This window comes from Choloepus didactylus, chromosome 8 (genome assembly GCF_015220235.1).
Source record: "Choloepus didactylus isolate mChoDid1 chromosome 8, mChoDid1.pri, whole genome shotgun sequence".
NCBI classification, from domain to species: domain Eukaryota; kingdom Metazoa; phylum Chordata; class Mammalia; order Pilosa; family Megalonychidae; genus Choloepus; species Choloepus didactylus.
Window position 1 is genome coordinate 103,374,985 of NC_051314.1, and position 16,983 is coordinate 103,391,967.

The 16,983-nt window shown below is 33.0% G+C and overlaps 1 protein-coding gene across 1 annotated transcript in view; it reads left to right on the top strand.

Annotated features, from left to right (window-relative positions):
- ERGIC2 (ERGIC and golgi 2) overlaps positions 1-16,983 on the top strand; it is a 50,496-nt gene that overhangs the window by 25,809 nt on the left and 7,704 nt on the right. Inside the window, exons 6-10 of the mRNA XM_037845231.1 lie at positions 1,231-1,271; positions 4,482-4,583; positions 4,881-4,976; positions 9,590-9,645; positions 10,980-11,078. Coding sequence (XP_037701159.1) covers positions 1,231-1,271; positions 4,482-4,583; positions 4,881-4,976; positions 9,590-9,645; positions 10,980-11,078 — 394 coding nt within the window. The remainder of the gene's footprint in view (positions 1-1,230; positions 1,272-4,481; positions 4,584-4,880; positions 4,977-9,589; positions 9,646-10,979; positions 11,079-16,983) is intronic.

Sequence of the window (16,983 nt, forward strand, 5' to 3'; positions counted from 1 at the left end):
TAAAGAATAATAGCAAACTTACAAAGTTGTTTGAAGCTTGAGATAATGAAGTAAGTAGCACTGTACCTAGCACAAACTATACCTAATGCAATAGTCCCTTTACACCCTTGTCCTAAGCCCTATGCCAAGCAGTTTGGGGAATTCAAGGGAATATCCTGTAGTCCTTATTTTATTTTATTTGCAATTTAATTAATTTTATTTACAATTTAACCAGGGCACAGGTTAAAGCCATCTTGTATTTGCTGTGGTGTATTATAACAGATGTTAGCATTTTCTTTATGTGCTATGATGTGAAAATTGTTGGAAAGTATGCTACACATAACTTCAGCAGGTCCAGGAGTAATCAAAGCAAATATCAGAATGATGGGGGCAATTTAAACTGGATCATATGAAATTATAGAACATGAGGATCACAGTTACAGGAAAAGCAGGGTTCCAGGTTAGTATAGTTATAGAAGTAGAACTCTTTGGTAGTAGGAAGGATTCTTCCAGTTTGATTGGAGAGCAAAGGTTAGTAGGGGTCTCAGTAGTGGATTATGGTATCATTGTGGAGGGTAATTAATAATATTAATTTAAAAAGTGGAATTCATAAACTTTGATATATATTGGCTTTTTCTTGCAAAATTAAATTGTATATGTTGCCACAAGCTATGAGAAGCTTGCACATTTCTCTTGGATTCTATAAATAGCACAGTTGAATTTGAAATGATGTGGATGGTGCCTAGATAAACTTTCTTGAATTTTTTGTGATTAATTTATTTGAAAATTACAGTGACATTCTTTAACTACTTTTAAACTACTTTCAAAAAACTGTTCATTTAATCATGGTATTTTCCCAGCAAGAAAATGGATTTTTGGTGCTTGAATATTATACTTAAAGTGTATATCTGTTTTTCTTTTCTTTTCTATTTCTAAGACTTTTACATTTCATGCTAGCATCAATTAGATGGTTTTAAGATCCTATCTGAGACATCATTTTGTATGTATGACAGATTACCTGCTTGCATCTATTTCTAAAAATATAGATAACTATAACAGGATAATATTTGCAATTAGTAAAATTCCTTTATGCTATTTTTGAATAAAATATAAGATAAATGTAAATCCTGAATACTTATATTTAAGGACCTATAAATTTGTGTTTCTTGTTGAAAGAAAAGTTTTTAAAAATTGTGATATAAAACCAAGAGAATTTGACAATGCTAGTGAATATGTTTTTCTTCATTTCAGGCAATATTTGATCTTTCACCACAGCAAAAAGAATGGCAGAGGTAATAGTAAACAGAATATTGTGGTCCATGAAAAAGAGCATGTGGAAGGTCTTGCTCTTTTATCTGTAGTAAGCTATTCATAGATTAGCACATTTCTCTAGGCATTTCTTTGGGTGACCTATTAGCAGAATATAATATATAATTGTCACTATTTCAAAAATTGTATCAGATCTTAGGAAAGTCATACATAATCTTTTCTTTTTTGTGCTTTGTGTCATAAATAATTTTTCATTTTTTTAAAAAATATTGAACTAGTTTTAATTTTCAATTATAAAAATAAATGTTTATTGTTAAAAATTCAATTTGAATAGAAAGGATATAAAGGAAATACAAAAGTCTACTCTTCATTCCCTAAACCCAGTGTCACTGTGTGGACTAATAACCGGAGTTAAGTTTCCTGGGTAGCCTTACTGAAATTTTCTCTGCATAAATAATTTTCTATATATTTGCAGATATATTTATACTTCTATTTCTTAATACCGGTTGGATCATTCTATACATTTGTTCTGTAACTTGTATTTTTATGTGTAACCTGATATTTTGGACATCTTTCCATTTCAATACGTATAGTAGTCCATTCTGTGCATAGACTATAGTTTATTTAATTGGATTCTTAGCAACTGACATATAGATTGCTTCCAGGATTTTCATGTTAAAAGCGATGTCAGTGAACATCCTTGTATCTGTTTTTTTTGTGTAATTGTTTGAGTGTATATATATTTTTTGAAGAAAATTTCTAGAAATGTAATTTCTAATTCAGAGTTTTTTTAACTCAACATTTTGTTAGTGCCAAATATCGTTCCAAATTATTGTTTCATACTTTTATTCCAAAATTGCATGAGAGTGCCTGTTTCTGTACAACCTCACCAAGAGTGGGTATAACCAACCTTTTTTTTTTAATGTTTGTTAATTTGATGGGTGAAAAATGTTACTAGATTTGTTTTAATTAGTATTTCTTTATGAATCAACTGAAAATCTTCCTGTATTTTTTTTCCCCACTTGTATTTCCTTTTCTGTGAAAACGTTTGTTCTTGTTTTTTGCCGTTTTATTTGGTTGCTGATCTTTTTCTTACTTTTTGAGAACTATTTGTAAATTAATGAAATGAACCCTTTGTGTATTGTAAGTGTTTTCTCCCTATATTTTCCTCCTTTTCGTTTTTGTTTTTGGCTTCCTGGCTTTGTCTTGTGCTTAGAAAGGCTTTACCCACTTTAAGATTACTACTTTAAAAAAAAAGTCACCCATCTTTTTTCCTGATCCCTAAATACATTTCAAAGCCTGTCTCTTTTGATTTCTGACTTTGCCAGTTTGGGAGATTTTAATATAAAAGTTGAAATTGAATATAGTTGAACAAAAGCACTGAATAGTAAGTATACTCTAGGCTTGTAATGCTTTTAGTAGAAGGCCATCTGGAGATGAAATACTTTGATCTAGAAATAATACAGTGAGATGTCTTCTTTCATATGCAATTTTTTTTTCAATGTTCAGGACTAGCAATTAGTAGGAGCAAAAATTGTTTTTACTATTAAAGTGATAGTTGTTTCCCATCATCATAAAGTTTTCTGTGCACTTGCATATATGGAATATTAGCTTGGATATTTATTGGTATATTTGAGGCAAAAATTATCTGGACACATAGTTTAGTGCCATTAGACTCTACCCACTGCCCAGCAACAAAAATTGAACTCTAAAAAGACAAGACACACAAATTGTGCTGCATTGGATCAACATATTTTAAGTTTCTAGAAATCTAAAAGATGGGTTCTGGCTTTTTGGAAGCTTCTTGCATTATCATGTTCTGCTTCAGAACAAATATTCTGAAATAATTCTTGAATGATTCAGAAATGCCCTAGACCAGACATGTTCCTGAATATGTGCAACAAAAATCTTTTTTACCTTTAGAAGTTGCTAAAATAGATTTAAATTTTCTCTCCATTGGTGTTCTGCTTTCATTAAATACTGAAGATCCCAATTGTTCTGTTTCTTTAGTAGTAAATCTCTCCATCTGAACATAGCCTTTCTGGTTTCTGCTTTTTATTTCTAAATTTAAGATTTACTCTGAACTGAATTTACAGTATAAAAATAACTTATTTTTGATAAAACTGTTTTACCAGTGTTTTAAGTGGTTGGTACTTAAGTATTTTATTTCTTACTTGCACTTCTAAAAAATGTTTATTTTGTCATTACAGTGGGGTGTGAAATACCAGGTTTACATTTGTTTTCATTTTTTAAGTGTCTACGTTTATAATTTTTATACTTGCTGAGTTAGAACTTTACTGCCGATGACTTGGGATGTTAATTATTTTAAGATATAGAATTAAGTAGGTAAGATTGGACTACAACTAAAGATACATAGTTATTGCTAAGAGTGATGGAAGATGGGCAATGACATGTTCCAGTGGTAGAGGGTTGGAAAGAGGAAATGCTTTTTCATTTGTTTGGGATAAATAATAATCACTATGAAATTAGTCACTATGAAAATAAGATTTTTGTAAAAAAATCTTCAAGTAGCTAATTTGTTCTTTGTGTAGTATGTAGATTTTGAAATACAAAGTCTAGCATTGGTTCTCAAATGTATACTCTGTTCTCTATAATTCTATGCTTTATTATTTTTAAAAATTATGAGTAGAGTGTAATATTTTAAGATAGCTTTGTCTTAGAGTAAGTTTCAGCTTTCTTTGAAAAGAGAGGCACTAGGTAAAATTGGATGACATTGTGGCTTGGTTTTTAAAGAGATTTGGATGCTTGTGGTGTGGGTTATATCCCAGTAATCTTCCGCTTCAGGTCTCTTGTGTGGCCCCAAGACATGAATATTTTTCTTATTCTTTTTTATTTCTAATACTTAATTCAAAGCCTGAGAAAAATTAAGACTTTTATAAATGCTGTTTATATGCATGGATAATGAATTTGGATGTCCATTTGAGTGGAACCTCTTTGTTGGTGACTCTGACTACACGTCATTATTGATGGGATCAGACAGGCTCATGAGCCCAGTTCTTAAATCTGTAGCTACCTTACCTCACTTTCCCTGCTTTCAGAAAAATTATCAAAGAAAACTTAGTACTTTATTATAGAAAGATTGGTAATCCCTATAATAATTAATGTATGACTTAGCCAAGTCTGCTAACCATTGTCATTTTTTAATAAGGGTTGGTTTTCTTTGCATACCTTACTATACTTTCTAAACTGTGGTTTGTTTGGGTTATATTTAGGATGCTGCAGCTGATTCAGAGTAGGCTCCAAGAAGAGCATTCTCTTCAAGATGTGATATTTAAAAGTGCTTTTAAAAGTGCGTCGACAGCTCTTCCACCAAGGTGAGATGCATATTTTAGTCCTTTGGTTAGATCTTAAGAACATGGAGCTTTAGATTTGTGTAAATATAATAGATAAGTAATAATTATGTAAATATTTCCATTTTCTAGATGTGATTTTTATAAATGTATAGTTTTCTGGAAACTGCTCTTTTCTTTTAAAAAATTAGAATATTGTTTAAAATTGATCTTGAGGGATATTTTTTTTCCCTGTATGAATTTTTTTTACTGCAAAATAATGACTATATTGAATGTGCTTTAAATAATCTTAACCTATCATAATATATCTGGTTGTAACAGGGAGGATGACTCATCGCAGCCTCCAGATGCATGCAGAATTCATGGTCACCTGTATGTCAATAAAGTAGCAGGGAATTTTCACATTACTGTGGGCAAGTATGTTCTTTTCACTGTTGAAAATACTTTAGACAAGGTGGGAGCTTGGTTAAGATTAAATTCTTTGCCAATCAAGTAATATATAGCTAACTATTAAAGGATTGCTTAAAATGTATGTCTGTTTTTCATGTCATGAGATACTTATGTTTCTGGATTCAGTCTCAGGATAGAAAAGACTACTAACTTTAAAAACTACTTCAAAAAAAGTAAAGCAGTCATGTCATAGTCTATATATTAAAGTAAATGAACTGTAGATATATCTTAATTAAAACTTTCTGATTACTAAGTTTTAATAGCCAGAAAGCTCTTACCTAAATATTTTATTAATTTATTCATTTTGTTGATAGGGTATTAGATTTTTGGTTTGTTTTAGTTTTTGGTTGTCCTCATTAAAATGTAATCCCTGACTAATTCCAGACAAGTATTTTAATGTAGTTAGAAATTAGCAGCATTTGGGCTAAAGTTAAATTAGTTAATTGTTAAGTAAAATTTCAGACTACCTGTCTTCATGAGCAGCACCAGTACAGAAACTGTCATATAATAAACCCTTGGTAAATTTCTGAATGAATGAGCAGATTCCTTCCTTCCTTCATTCCTCTCCTTCCTCTCCTTCCTGTCTCTCTCTTTCCTCTCTCCCTCTTTCTCTCCCTTCCTTCTGCCTTCCTTTATTAAAGAGTTGTATAGCTGAACAATTCTTCATTGTAAAGAACATTTTTTGAGTACTTGCAGTTGAAAAATGCCATGCTAGATACCAAGGATGAAACAATTAAAAAAGGAGAAAAAGTTTTGCCCTTATTGTGGTAACATTCTGTGGGAGAATCCAAACTGTAAATTGTTAGTTACACTACTGCTTATTTACTTATAGTTGCATTGATGGCTGTAAAGGAGGAGTATGGTTGATAAGAGACTAGAACAGGGTACCTGACCTACTGTGTAAGTCAGGAGAGGCTTTATTAAGGAATACCTTTGAATACTAATGGATTGTTTGGATTTTTTTTTAAACTTTTTATTGCAGTAACATACATACAACTCAAGATTTTCCAGTTTAACTACTTCTGAGTATAAAATTCACTGGTGTTAATTGCATTCACAATATTGAATTACCATTACCAACATCCATTACCCAAACTTTTTCATCACCTCAGATAGAAACTCTGCACCCACTGAGCAGTAAATGTCCGTTTACCCCCACCCTCTGGCCTCCGATAAGCTGTAATCTACTTTCTGTCTCAATGAATGATGATTAGGAATTTAATATATAAAGAAGGAGAAGGGCATTCCAGGCCAAGGGCAAGGCCATGAAGTAGGAAAGAGCATGGCTGGAGATTGTAATTTTTTATTCAGAGTTAGCGCTAAACTTAAGTGAACAGGGGTTTCCGTGTTTACAATAATCAGATCAAACATTTATTTTATCTTTTTTGCCCCTCTCCTTAAAATGCCATGTTTTGTTAATGTTACCAGGATCCTTTGTATCCCTGTGCTGAACCTGTATCTTGGAACCTTGGTGTGACATTGGCTCAAAGAAATTTAGAAGATCTTATTGCACTTTTGCATGAAACAGTATCCTAGTCCAAGACTAAAACAAGGAGGGAAACTTTGACAAATATCATGAGTCTCTATATTATGGCTTTTTAAATTTTTTTGGTCTTGTGCAAATTTCGATTCTTGTATCATGATGGTAATTTATAATACCAGTGAGAGAGGCAGAATGGGAAAGCATTTGGTATATATTTTATCCTTATCATTTCAGAGACATTCTATAAACCCACTTTAATTTTTTGATTGTAGATTTGTCAAGTTCAATATTGTGATTTCCTCTTTAGCCCATTCTTTAAGAGTATGTTGTTTAATTTCCACATGTGGAATCTTCCATTTCTCTATTACTGATTTTTAGCCTTCAATCTGTTGTGGTCAGGGAAGATAAATTGTATGATTTCAATATTTTTGCATTTATTGAGACTTGTTTTGAGACATAAGAAATGGGTCTGTCCTAGAGAATGATCCATCTTCCCACAAGAAGAATGTGTATTCTGTTGCTGTTGGGTGAAGTGTTCTATATATTTTCATTAGGACTAGTTGGTTTATAGTATCATTCAAGTCTTCTGTTTCTTTATTGATCTTCTGTCTAGTTGTTCTATTCATTTTTGAAAAAAGTGTATGGAAGTCTCCTACTGGTAACATAGAACCATCTAATTCTCCCTTCAAATCTCAATATTTGCATCATATGTTGTTATGCTGTTAGGTGCATATCTATTTATAATTGTCTTCTTACTGAAGGTTTTTACATATTTAAATGGTTGAAAAGAAACCATTTTGAAAATAATAATATATCATAATACATACAAAATACATGAAATTCAAATTTAAGTGTCCATAAAGATTTTTGGAATACAGTCACTTTCATTTGTTTATATATGGTAGCTTTCACACCACAATGCCAGAGTTGAGTGATTACAAAAGAGACTGTATGCAGCTCTCATCAATTTGTGATGCTACTCAGAGAACTGCACCGTTACAACTTAACAGCAATTCAGGTGATTATGTATTATTGTACTGCAATATTTTATTTATTTTTATTCCCATGCCAAAAGAAGATAAAAAGAGAAATGTATACTTCATATTTTGTATTTTAAGGCACAGTGAAGTGTGGATTATTTTATCAAATGTGACCACAGAACATTGTGTTTATTATGTGTTGACACTATAGTTGTACTTAAAGGATATGGTATACGTTGGCATCACCAGACCAAGCACTCATCACAGTGTTCCCCACTCACCAGAAAGCAATGATCAGAAAAATCAGAAAATTTAAAATGAAATACCTCAACACAGCAGAATTTCTTTATAAAAATAAAAAATGAAAGTGAGTCTGCAACCAAAGTAAGTGTCTGAGTGGATCGTTTGTTAGCCAAATAAGAAAAGCCATTTATTGGTAAGTTAATAGAGTCATGTTTGATTGCAGCAGCCAAAGAGATGTGTCCAGAGAAAATATGCTTGTTTCGTACTGTTGGCCTTTTGGCAAGAAAACTGTCTAACGGCTGAGGACATAGAGAACAGTATCAGTAATCAATTAAAATGCAAGACAAGTGATTCTGACCGGTTTTCCTTGGCTCTTAGATGAGTGGACAGATGTTACAAATGCTACTTGTTGTTTAATTGAGTAGTCAGTGCTGAAATTGAAGTGACTGAAGAATTAACCTCTTTGAGTATCCTGTGTGGAACAACTACAGGCGAGAGTATTTTTAAAGAAGTTGAGAGACCACAAATTTATTACAACCTTAAGTGGAAACTGTTAAGATGTGTTAAAACTGATGGTGCTAAAGATACATACATGAAAATGTAAGATGTTTAAATCCTATCAGTATTCTTTGTATCATCTGCAGTATTTTGCAGAAAATATTTAAATCTATTATGTATTATTGAACCAGTAGTATTGACAGTGAACTTCATTTGATTTCCTGGACTTACCTGTTGTCATTTCCATGAACTTTTGTTTAACATAAAAGTGGAATATCACAACTTGCCTTACTACACAGCAGTTTGATAGCTTAGCACTGGTAAAGTTTTATTGCAATTTTTTTGAGCTAAGAGCTGAGATTGAAATTTTTCTGAATGAGGAGAACTGCTGTCAGGCACTTTAACTGAACGCTAAGTAACTTTGGAAATTAACTTTTGTTCACATTTGATAATGTTTCTTTATGGTGTTGACCTAAAATTATAAGGCTGAAACAGTGCTTACCTGTGAAACTTATACTGTTGTAAATTTATTCAGATATCAAGTAATGTCAAGTGATTTTGAGTGGTTTTCCATGCTTTGACAGCCTGTGCTATCAAAAGTTAAAACAAGTGAGATGTCCATTCCCATAAATATATATATATATATATTTCAAGGTTGAACCATAGTCCCAGTAGTGTTTTCAGACCTTCAAAATCCATTTAACTGTGCAATTAAGGATCTCTTGCCTTAACTTAAATTGGAGTCATCAATCCACAGTGTAATAACATGCCAAAAGGCAAATATCAGGAGAGGACTCTGAGTTGTGTAAATGCCTTCCACACAGTGACTGTGCTCAATTAAAACATATGCTCCTGGATTAATATTTTCAAAGATGAAGTATCTAAAATCTCATAGATAACCATTAACTATCAAACATTTGTGATCATTTTTGAAAATAAGGGACACTAACTCTAAACATTAATTAAGCAGTGTGACCTCCCTGCAAAAAAGAATTCTGTTCTCTTTTGTACACTTGTATTACAAGAATTTATGCTCAATTATTGTTAACTTTTGAATTTCCTCAATTAAAAACTTGTGAGAATTTGTTTTTTCTCTTATTGTATAAGTAAGTACATAATATCCTTGATGTTGCATCTTGTCCCATAAAACCTATAATATTTACTATCTGGCCCTTTACAGAAAATGTTTGCCAAACCCCAGTTGTGGCATTGCTGAGATGAGAAGACTTGTTTCCTTAAATTGTAGGCCAAATATATTCTTATATTGTTTTGTATTAAGAAAAATTATAATGTGTAATTTAGGATAGATCCATTTTCTGATTTTAGTTGTTATTATGTGCTAAAATATTATTTTAATTTTTTTTCCCTCCTTTTAGGGCAATTCCCCATCCCCGAGGTCATGCACATCTGGCAGCACTTGTCAACCATGATTGTAAGCAATTTCTGAAATTTTTCTCAGTAAAGATATCCTTGAAAAGAAAGTAATATGTTTTTTATTTCTTTTTTTTTTTTCATTTTTAGTGCAGGTTCAGGGTAGGGCTTTGAAAATGGGCAGTTTTGAAAACAAATATACAAAGGAGAAATTAAATAATTATAATTTACTTATTCTAATACATTTTCTCTTGTCTTCAGCTTGCCTGTATTTCTATTTGGTCATAGTTCAGCTGTTGCTGAGGTTAAGGAAGGAAAGCCTATGTGTACTTTATACCATTTTGCACACTTTCTGCTAATTTTTATGGATAATAAAGAAAATGTATTTGATGTTTATTTCAATTTGTAAATCTAAGTATGGACATATAAACATGTGTATGTGAAATATTGAAGTTATGTGTAGTGATCATAAAACTTAGTTTCTAAATTATGCTTTAGGGAACAGAAACAAGTAAGAAATTCCATAAGAAATTTAGTTTGGTCATGTTTAGGAATGCTGTTTATTAAAAATATATCTGAGCAGTTTCATCATTTGGCTTAATGGAGATCATGCCAGTTGTTCTAACATAGGCTACCAAATGATGAATTGGACCTGGAAAGACTATTTTTTTTAGATATCAGGATTAGGTGCAACATTATTTCTTAAAAGTTAATTTGTATGCAGTGATGAATCTTTGAGATACAGCATTTCATCAGAATTTGCTTACCCTTATGCACTTAATGTTTAGTTTATTCCCACAATATTTATATGCATTTTTCTGAAAATAATGACCTTAAATACTATATTTTGAAAACATACAGATTTTGTGTATTTTCATTTAAAAGCAGAATTGTAAACCAGTCTCTAACATGATTTTAGATAATATAATTTCTTTACTTAGTTGGTCTTATCTATTTATTTATTTTAATAAATTAATTTTTAAAATTTTATTTTCTATTAGAGAAGTTGTAAGTTTACAGAAAAATCATTCATAACATACAGAGGTCCCATATACCACCTATTTGATTATCACCTTGAATTAGTGTGGTACATTTGTTAAAATTTATGAAAATATTTTTATAATTGTACTGTTAACTATAGTCCATCGTTTACAATAGGGTTCACTGTGTTGCACAGACCTGTGTTGTTGTTTTTATAAAGTTTTCCTTCTTGTAACATTTATACAACCTAAAATTTCCCCTTTTAACCACATTGAAATATATAATTCAGTTCTATTAGTTATGTTCACAATGTTGTGCTATCACCACCATCTATTACCAAAACTTTATGATCAACCCAGTTAGAAACTCTGTACAATTTAAGCAGTAACCCCCATTTTATTTTTTGCCTCTTAGCTTACAACTTTTCTCACAGAATAGATCATTTGTCTTTTGGAGAGCTTGTTCCAGGAATTATTAATCCTTTAGATGGAACTGAAAAAATTGCTGTTGATCGTAAGTATTTAATAATTACTGTTAGAATTTGCGTATGGGAAATTGTTCTTATATAACCTTAATACTAATACGTTTTTAATAATCCTCTTCCTAACCCCCTTGTAAAGATAATCTTTAAGTAGTTGATGAATGATGTATGTGTGGAGAAAGTTTGTATAACTTGGATAAATTTGAATGTTAAAAAATGAACTATAAAAGAGAATAAAGAAATTAAGAGTTAAAAGAAGGCAGGAGGAGTAGAATTTAAATGCTCTCTAAATACATAGAAGGCTAATGTGTTAATAGGGTGCAGTTGCACTTTTACATATTCACCACAGAATAAAAACAAAAGAAAGTTTCAACATTACAAGAATTTTCTTCCTTACATAAAGGCTGAAAAATTCTGAAGTGCTTGCTTATCATTTTAGAAACTTCACTGGAGAATTTTACAGTCAGAAACCTAGAATTATTCCAGAATGAATACCACGTTCAGAAGTAGTTCATTATAGTACAGATACATTTTATTAACCTGTTAATCTTTTTTAACAGTCTGCTCCATTTAAAATATTGGCTTATCCAAATATAGAAAGATGTTTTCTTAGTTTTGTAGCAAGTAATGTATTCTTATGTTTCCTGAAGATTTTTAATTGCTTTTCCTTAAATAGTCATATTGTATGATGTGCCCTACTCACTGGATGTTTTAAGGACTACTTCTTGCTCTGCTTTTAAGAGTCTAGCTTTTGCAAAACAGAAATTAAGGATTTTGATTGTGGTGGTGATTATATGGATGAATACATTTGTCAGAACACACTGAACCATATATTCAAAATTGGTGCATTTTATTTTATGTAAATTATACCTCAACAAAGTTGATTTTTTACAAGTTTATTCATTCATCCAATGAATATTTTTTGAGCCTGTTGTGTTTTTCAGGCACTATTTGAGGCATTAGGGGTTCAGTGATAAATGAGATAGACATGTTCCTGCCCCTCCTAGAGTGTACATTTCTATAGGGAATCAGATAACAAATATATAACATAAGGTAGTGTTAAGTGGCAAGATTAAGTGGCTGTGAAAAAAAAAATGAGAGATTGACTACATTTGACTACATTTGGGAAGAGAAGTAGGAGAAGAGGCTGTGGTATTTGAAAAGGAAAAAAAAGAGAAAAACTTGAATGAAGTGAATGTGACCCAAGCAATGATTTTTTTTTTTTTTTTAAAGAGCATTACACACACCTTTATTCATAACAAAACTGACTACATGTGCTGCCACAGTTGGATAACCTAATCATAGATAACATCCCTCTTCCCCACAAACTGGTTAAATAGCAGGGGCAGGTACTTTCCTAATGGTAGAGAGATAGATATATATATGTCTTGAAGACAGACCTGTTTGAGAGAAGGTAAATCCCAAATATCTAGCTGAGTGGCTTAGCCACACATGATTATTTTTCCCCTAGTTGTCAGTTGAATTACTCCATCAGCAAGAGAGAAGTAGAGAGGAAGTCCAAAGCTTTTTCTCCATTATGTCCAAAAGAGTGTAAGTTCCTACTTCATCAGCCAAAGTAGAAAATCTGGAAGGGTGAGATAATTTTTCTCCTTAAATTTAAGACCACAGTCCCCTCGATAAAAACTGCCTGGGTTCAAGTCGTGGCCATGCCACTTAGTAACTGAGTGACTGTGAGCAACTTTCTTAACATCTCTGTACTTCATTTTCTTCATCTTTAAGAAGAGTATATTCAAAAGATACACTTCACAGGATTTTAGAGTATTTAAAATATGTGTAAAGTGCTTAGAATGATGCATGGTACTTAATAAATGCTTAATGAAAGTTAAGTTTGTTCTTTCATTCCACAATTCTTTAGAATATCTACTTTGTGCCAGGCACTGTTCTAGGGGTTGGGTTTTAAAGACAATATTCCTACCTTCATGGAACTTAACATTCTAATAAGGGTGCAGCTTTCTTCAGCCAGATTCAGTTCTGTCATGTGTGTCTTACATTCTGTCACCAAAGTGATTATGCAGGGTATGCTTTCTCATAAAAGATGACAGAAGTGCAAAAGCAACCAATGGAAATTTTATCATTCTTCTTAAAGCCTCAGGTGAGAACTGGGTCATTGTTGCCTATGATGACATTGTACTTACTGTTCAGAGCAAGACACATGACCCAGCCCAAAGTTGATGGGGCAGGGAAGTATACTCTGCCTACAGCGAACCATGGCAGTGATGGAGAGGGAAGGAAGAATTGTGAACAAATAATGCAGCCTACCGCCCTCTTGATCAGTTATTCTTTTCTGCTCACAAATACACTTACTCCCTCCCTAAGTCACCCCAGAAGTCTTATCCAATCATGGCATCAGGCTTGATGTCCAGGATATAATGATCTACATTGGGTCTGATGTGGCTCCCCTGAACCCAGAGACTTAAGAACTAAAAAAATGAATTTTCTATCCTCACCCAACATACATTTATGGAACAGGCAAGGTAACTGTAATAAACCGTTTCATTCAAAAGGGGAAGAATGAGTGATGCATATTAGTCAGTGGTCTGTAGTAGCTCTGAAAGCCACCTGGGCAAATGTGACATCTCCCTGTCCTGGAGCTGGGAAATGATTCTTGATGAAGCCTATTCTCCCTGGGAAGAGCTCCCCACTCCCCAGTCCGTTGTTCTCCATGGCTCTTAATTTTTACCCTCTTGAAAGTGATCCTTCTTTTCCTTATCTTGCCTGGCCACGTTTGAAGAGGACATTGGAGACTATCTTTCATAGTGGCTAAACAGCTTTCTTGGCATACATTCAATTTATAGAAAGCTGGGGTCCCAAATGTTTTTAAATTTCCAACCAAAAATTTCATTCTTTTAACTTTCATTATAGTAACATATATACAACTCAAAATTTCCACGTTAAGAATTTTGAAATGTACAGTTCAGTTGTATTAATTACATTCACAGTATTGTGCTACCATCACCAGTATCCATTACCTCAACTTTTTCATCACCTCAAACAGAAACTCCTCACCTATTAAGTAGTAATTCCCTCTCTCTGCTCCCACTTCCCCTCCCCCACCCCTGATAACCTATAATCTATCTATCTCTAGAAGTTTGCTTCTTTCAGGTATTTCAAATAAGTGAGATCATGCAGCATTTGTCTTTTTCTGTCTGGCTTACTTCACTCAACATGATGTCTTCACGGTTCATCCATATTCTGGCATGCATTAAAACTTCATTCCTTTTTACAGCTGAATAATATAGGCAATGCCTCATTTTATTGTGCTTCACAGATACTGCGTTTTTTTTGTTTTTGTTTTTGTTTTGTTTTTTTTCTTTTTACTGATTGAAGGTTTGTGGCAACCCTGCATTGAGCAAATCTGTTGGTGCCATTTTTTCCAACAGCATGTGCTCACTTTGAGTCTCTGTGACACATTTTAATTATGATATGTACATTGTTTTTTTAAACATAATGCTGTTATACACTTAATTACAGTATAGTGTAAACATAACTTTTATATGCACTGGGAAACACAAAAGTGTTACCTGCTTTGTTGCGATATTTGCTTTATTGTGGTGGTCTGGAGCTGAACCTGCATTATCTCTGAGGTATGCCTGTATTGACATCTTGATATTATGAACTCATTCTCTTAATCCACACTTAGGAACATTGTTGATTTGTTAGTTTTTTAACATTTTATTTTCATTTAACTCCCGTTGCCAAAAGACATGGTTCTTTTTGTTTTGTTTTGTTTTTTTAAATCTTCATTTTATTGAGATATATTCACATACCACGCAGTCATACAAAACAAATCATACATTTGATTGTTCACAGTACCATTACATAGTTGTACATTCATCACCTAAATCAATCCCTGACACCTTCATTAGCAGACACACAAAAATAACAAGAATAATAAAGTGAAAAAGAGCAATTAAAGTAAAAAAGAACACTGGGTACCTTTGTCTGTTTGTTTGTTTGTTTGTTTCCTTCCCCTATTTTTCTACTCATCCATCCATGAACTAGACAAAGGGGAGTGTGGTCCTTATGGCTTTCCCAATCCCATTGTCACCCCTCATAAGCTACATTTTTATACAATTGTCTTCAAGATTCATGGGTTCTGGGTTGTAGTTTGATAGTTTCAGGTATCTACCACCAGCTACCCCAATTCTTTAGAACCTAAAAAGGGTTGTCTAAATTGTGTGTAAGAGTGACCACCAGAGTGACTTCTCAGCTCCTTTTGGAATCTCTCTGCCACTGAAGCTTATTTCATTTCCTTTTACATCCCCCTTTTGGTCAAGAAGATGTTCTCCATCCCACGATGCCTGGTCTCCATTCCTCCCTGGGAGTCATATTCCACATTGCCAGGGAGATTCACTCCCCTGGGTGTCTGATCCCACATAGTGGGGAGGGCAGTGATTTCACCTTTCAAGTTGGCTTAGCCAGAGAGAGAGGGCCACATCTGAGCAACAAAGAGGCACTCGGGAGGAGGCTCTTAGGCACAATTATAGGGAGGCCTAGCCTCTCCTTTGCAGCAACAGAAAGACATGGTTCTTTAAGAGATATGCCTCGTTCTCTAGGCTTACCTTTTGGTACTTTGGGCATATCAGGCTTCTATATGCCCACTCTCTTCCTTGGATCAAGTCCACTGTCAGTGGAGCAGGGAAGGAGGTTCCACCCTTAGTGAACCATGGGAAAGGCAGGAAGAGAATGAAGAAGTGTGAGCAAACAGTATAATCTTCTATATCCCAGATTGGCCTCATAGATATATTTTGTTTGGTCTACAATGTTCTAAAACGTTTTTAATTAGTTGCTGCATTTGATTTTCTAAAGATTATAAATACAGTTCCTGATTTGTGGCTTCTCTTGTATATCGTGCTTCTGATTCTGCAGGGGGATGAGTAGCTGCCTATTTAGACAGGGTATGTTGTCTCCAGTTTGTCACAGACACTATCTTCTGCCTGTCCCTTATTGAGGAAATTAGAAATTGTAGGTAATTGACTTGTCCAGGGGTATGCAACTAGTTTTGGTAGACTTCCAATTAAAACTCATTTTGGGTTCCCATTAAGTTTTCTCTTGCTTTATAGAAGAATTTTCTGTAGGATTCCCGTTAAATAGTAGATTCCCCTACATTAGTTTTTCTTAAAGTAATCTTGGAATTATGTGTAGCAGAATTGCTGGGGCATTTGTTATAAGTGTACCATCCTGAGAACTAATTCCTCAGAGAAATTAGATCCTCTAGAGGAAAGGCCTAGGATTTTTGATTTAAAGAAGCTCCTCAGGTCGTTTTTCAAAAATTTGGGAAGCACTCCAATAAAGTAATTTTAAATTATTTGATTCACTCACAGCTTTAATTTACAGTTATCATGTGTTTTCAGAGCAATGTAATTCGTCCCGTTGCTTAACTAGTTGAAACTACAGAAAATCATATCTTCTTCTAAATTTTCTAGAAGGTAGATCTAGAGAATTAATATGATTAACATGTTTTTCATTATGTGGACTGATAATTGTTTAAAATTAATTAGTAATTGGTTATATGTTGGCATTTACAACTTGTATTAAAAGTAGATTCCTAATAACTATATAAGTATGATCCTTTTGAATACACAGTAACTCCAGGCCATCATTGAGTAGTTTCTTTAACTTGTTGCTGTGGCATCAACTCTTTGTATTTATTCAAAGGCTGGCTAATTCAATTTTGGCTTATTTGTGTATTTTAAGATAGTGGAAGCTGAAAAAGTTTCTTGTAATGATTATACTATTGTTACTTTATTTTACCTTTTTTAGTTTCTGTACTATAAAGAAATGCTACTTCTGTTTTTCATATTTGGTGAAAGAATGATAATGATTATAAGATATCTAACTAAGTCACTAGTTAATCTTTTCAAGCATCCTCTAATCTGTGTATGTGCATAGGCCTTTCTTATGCTTACATAGAAT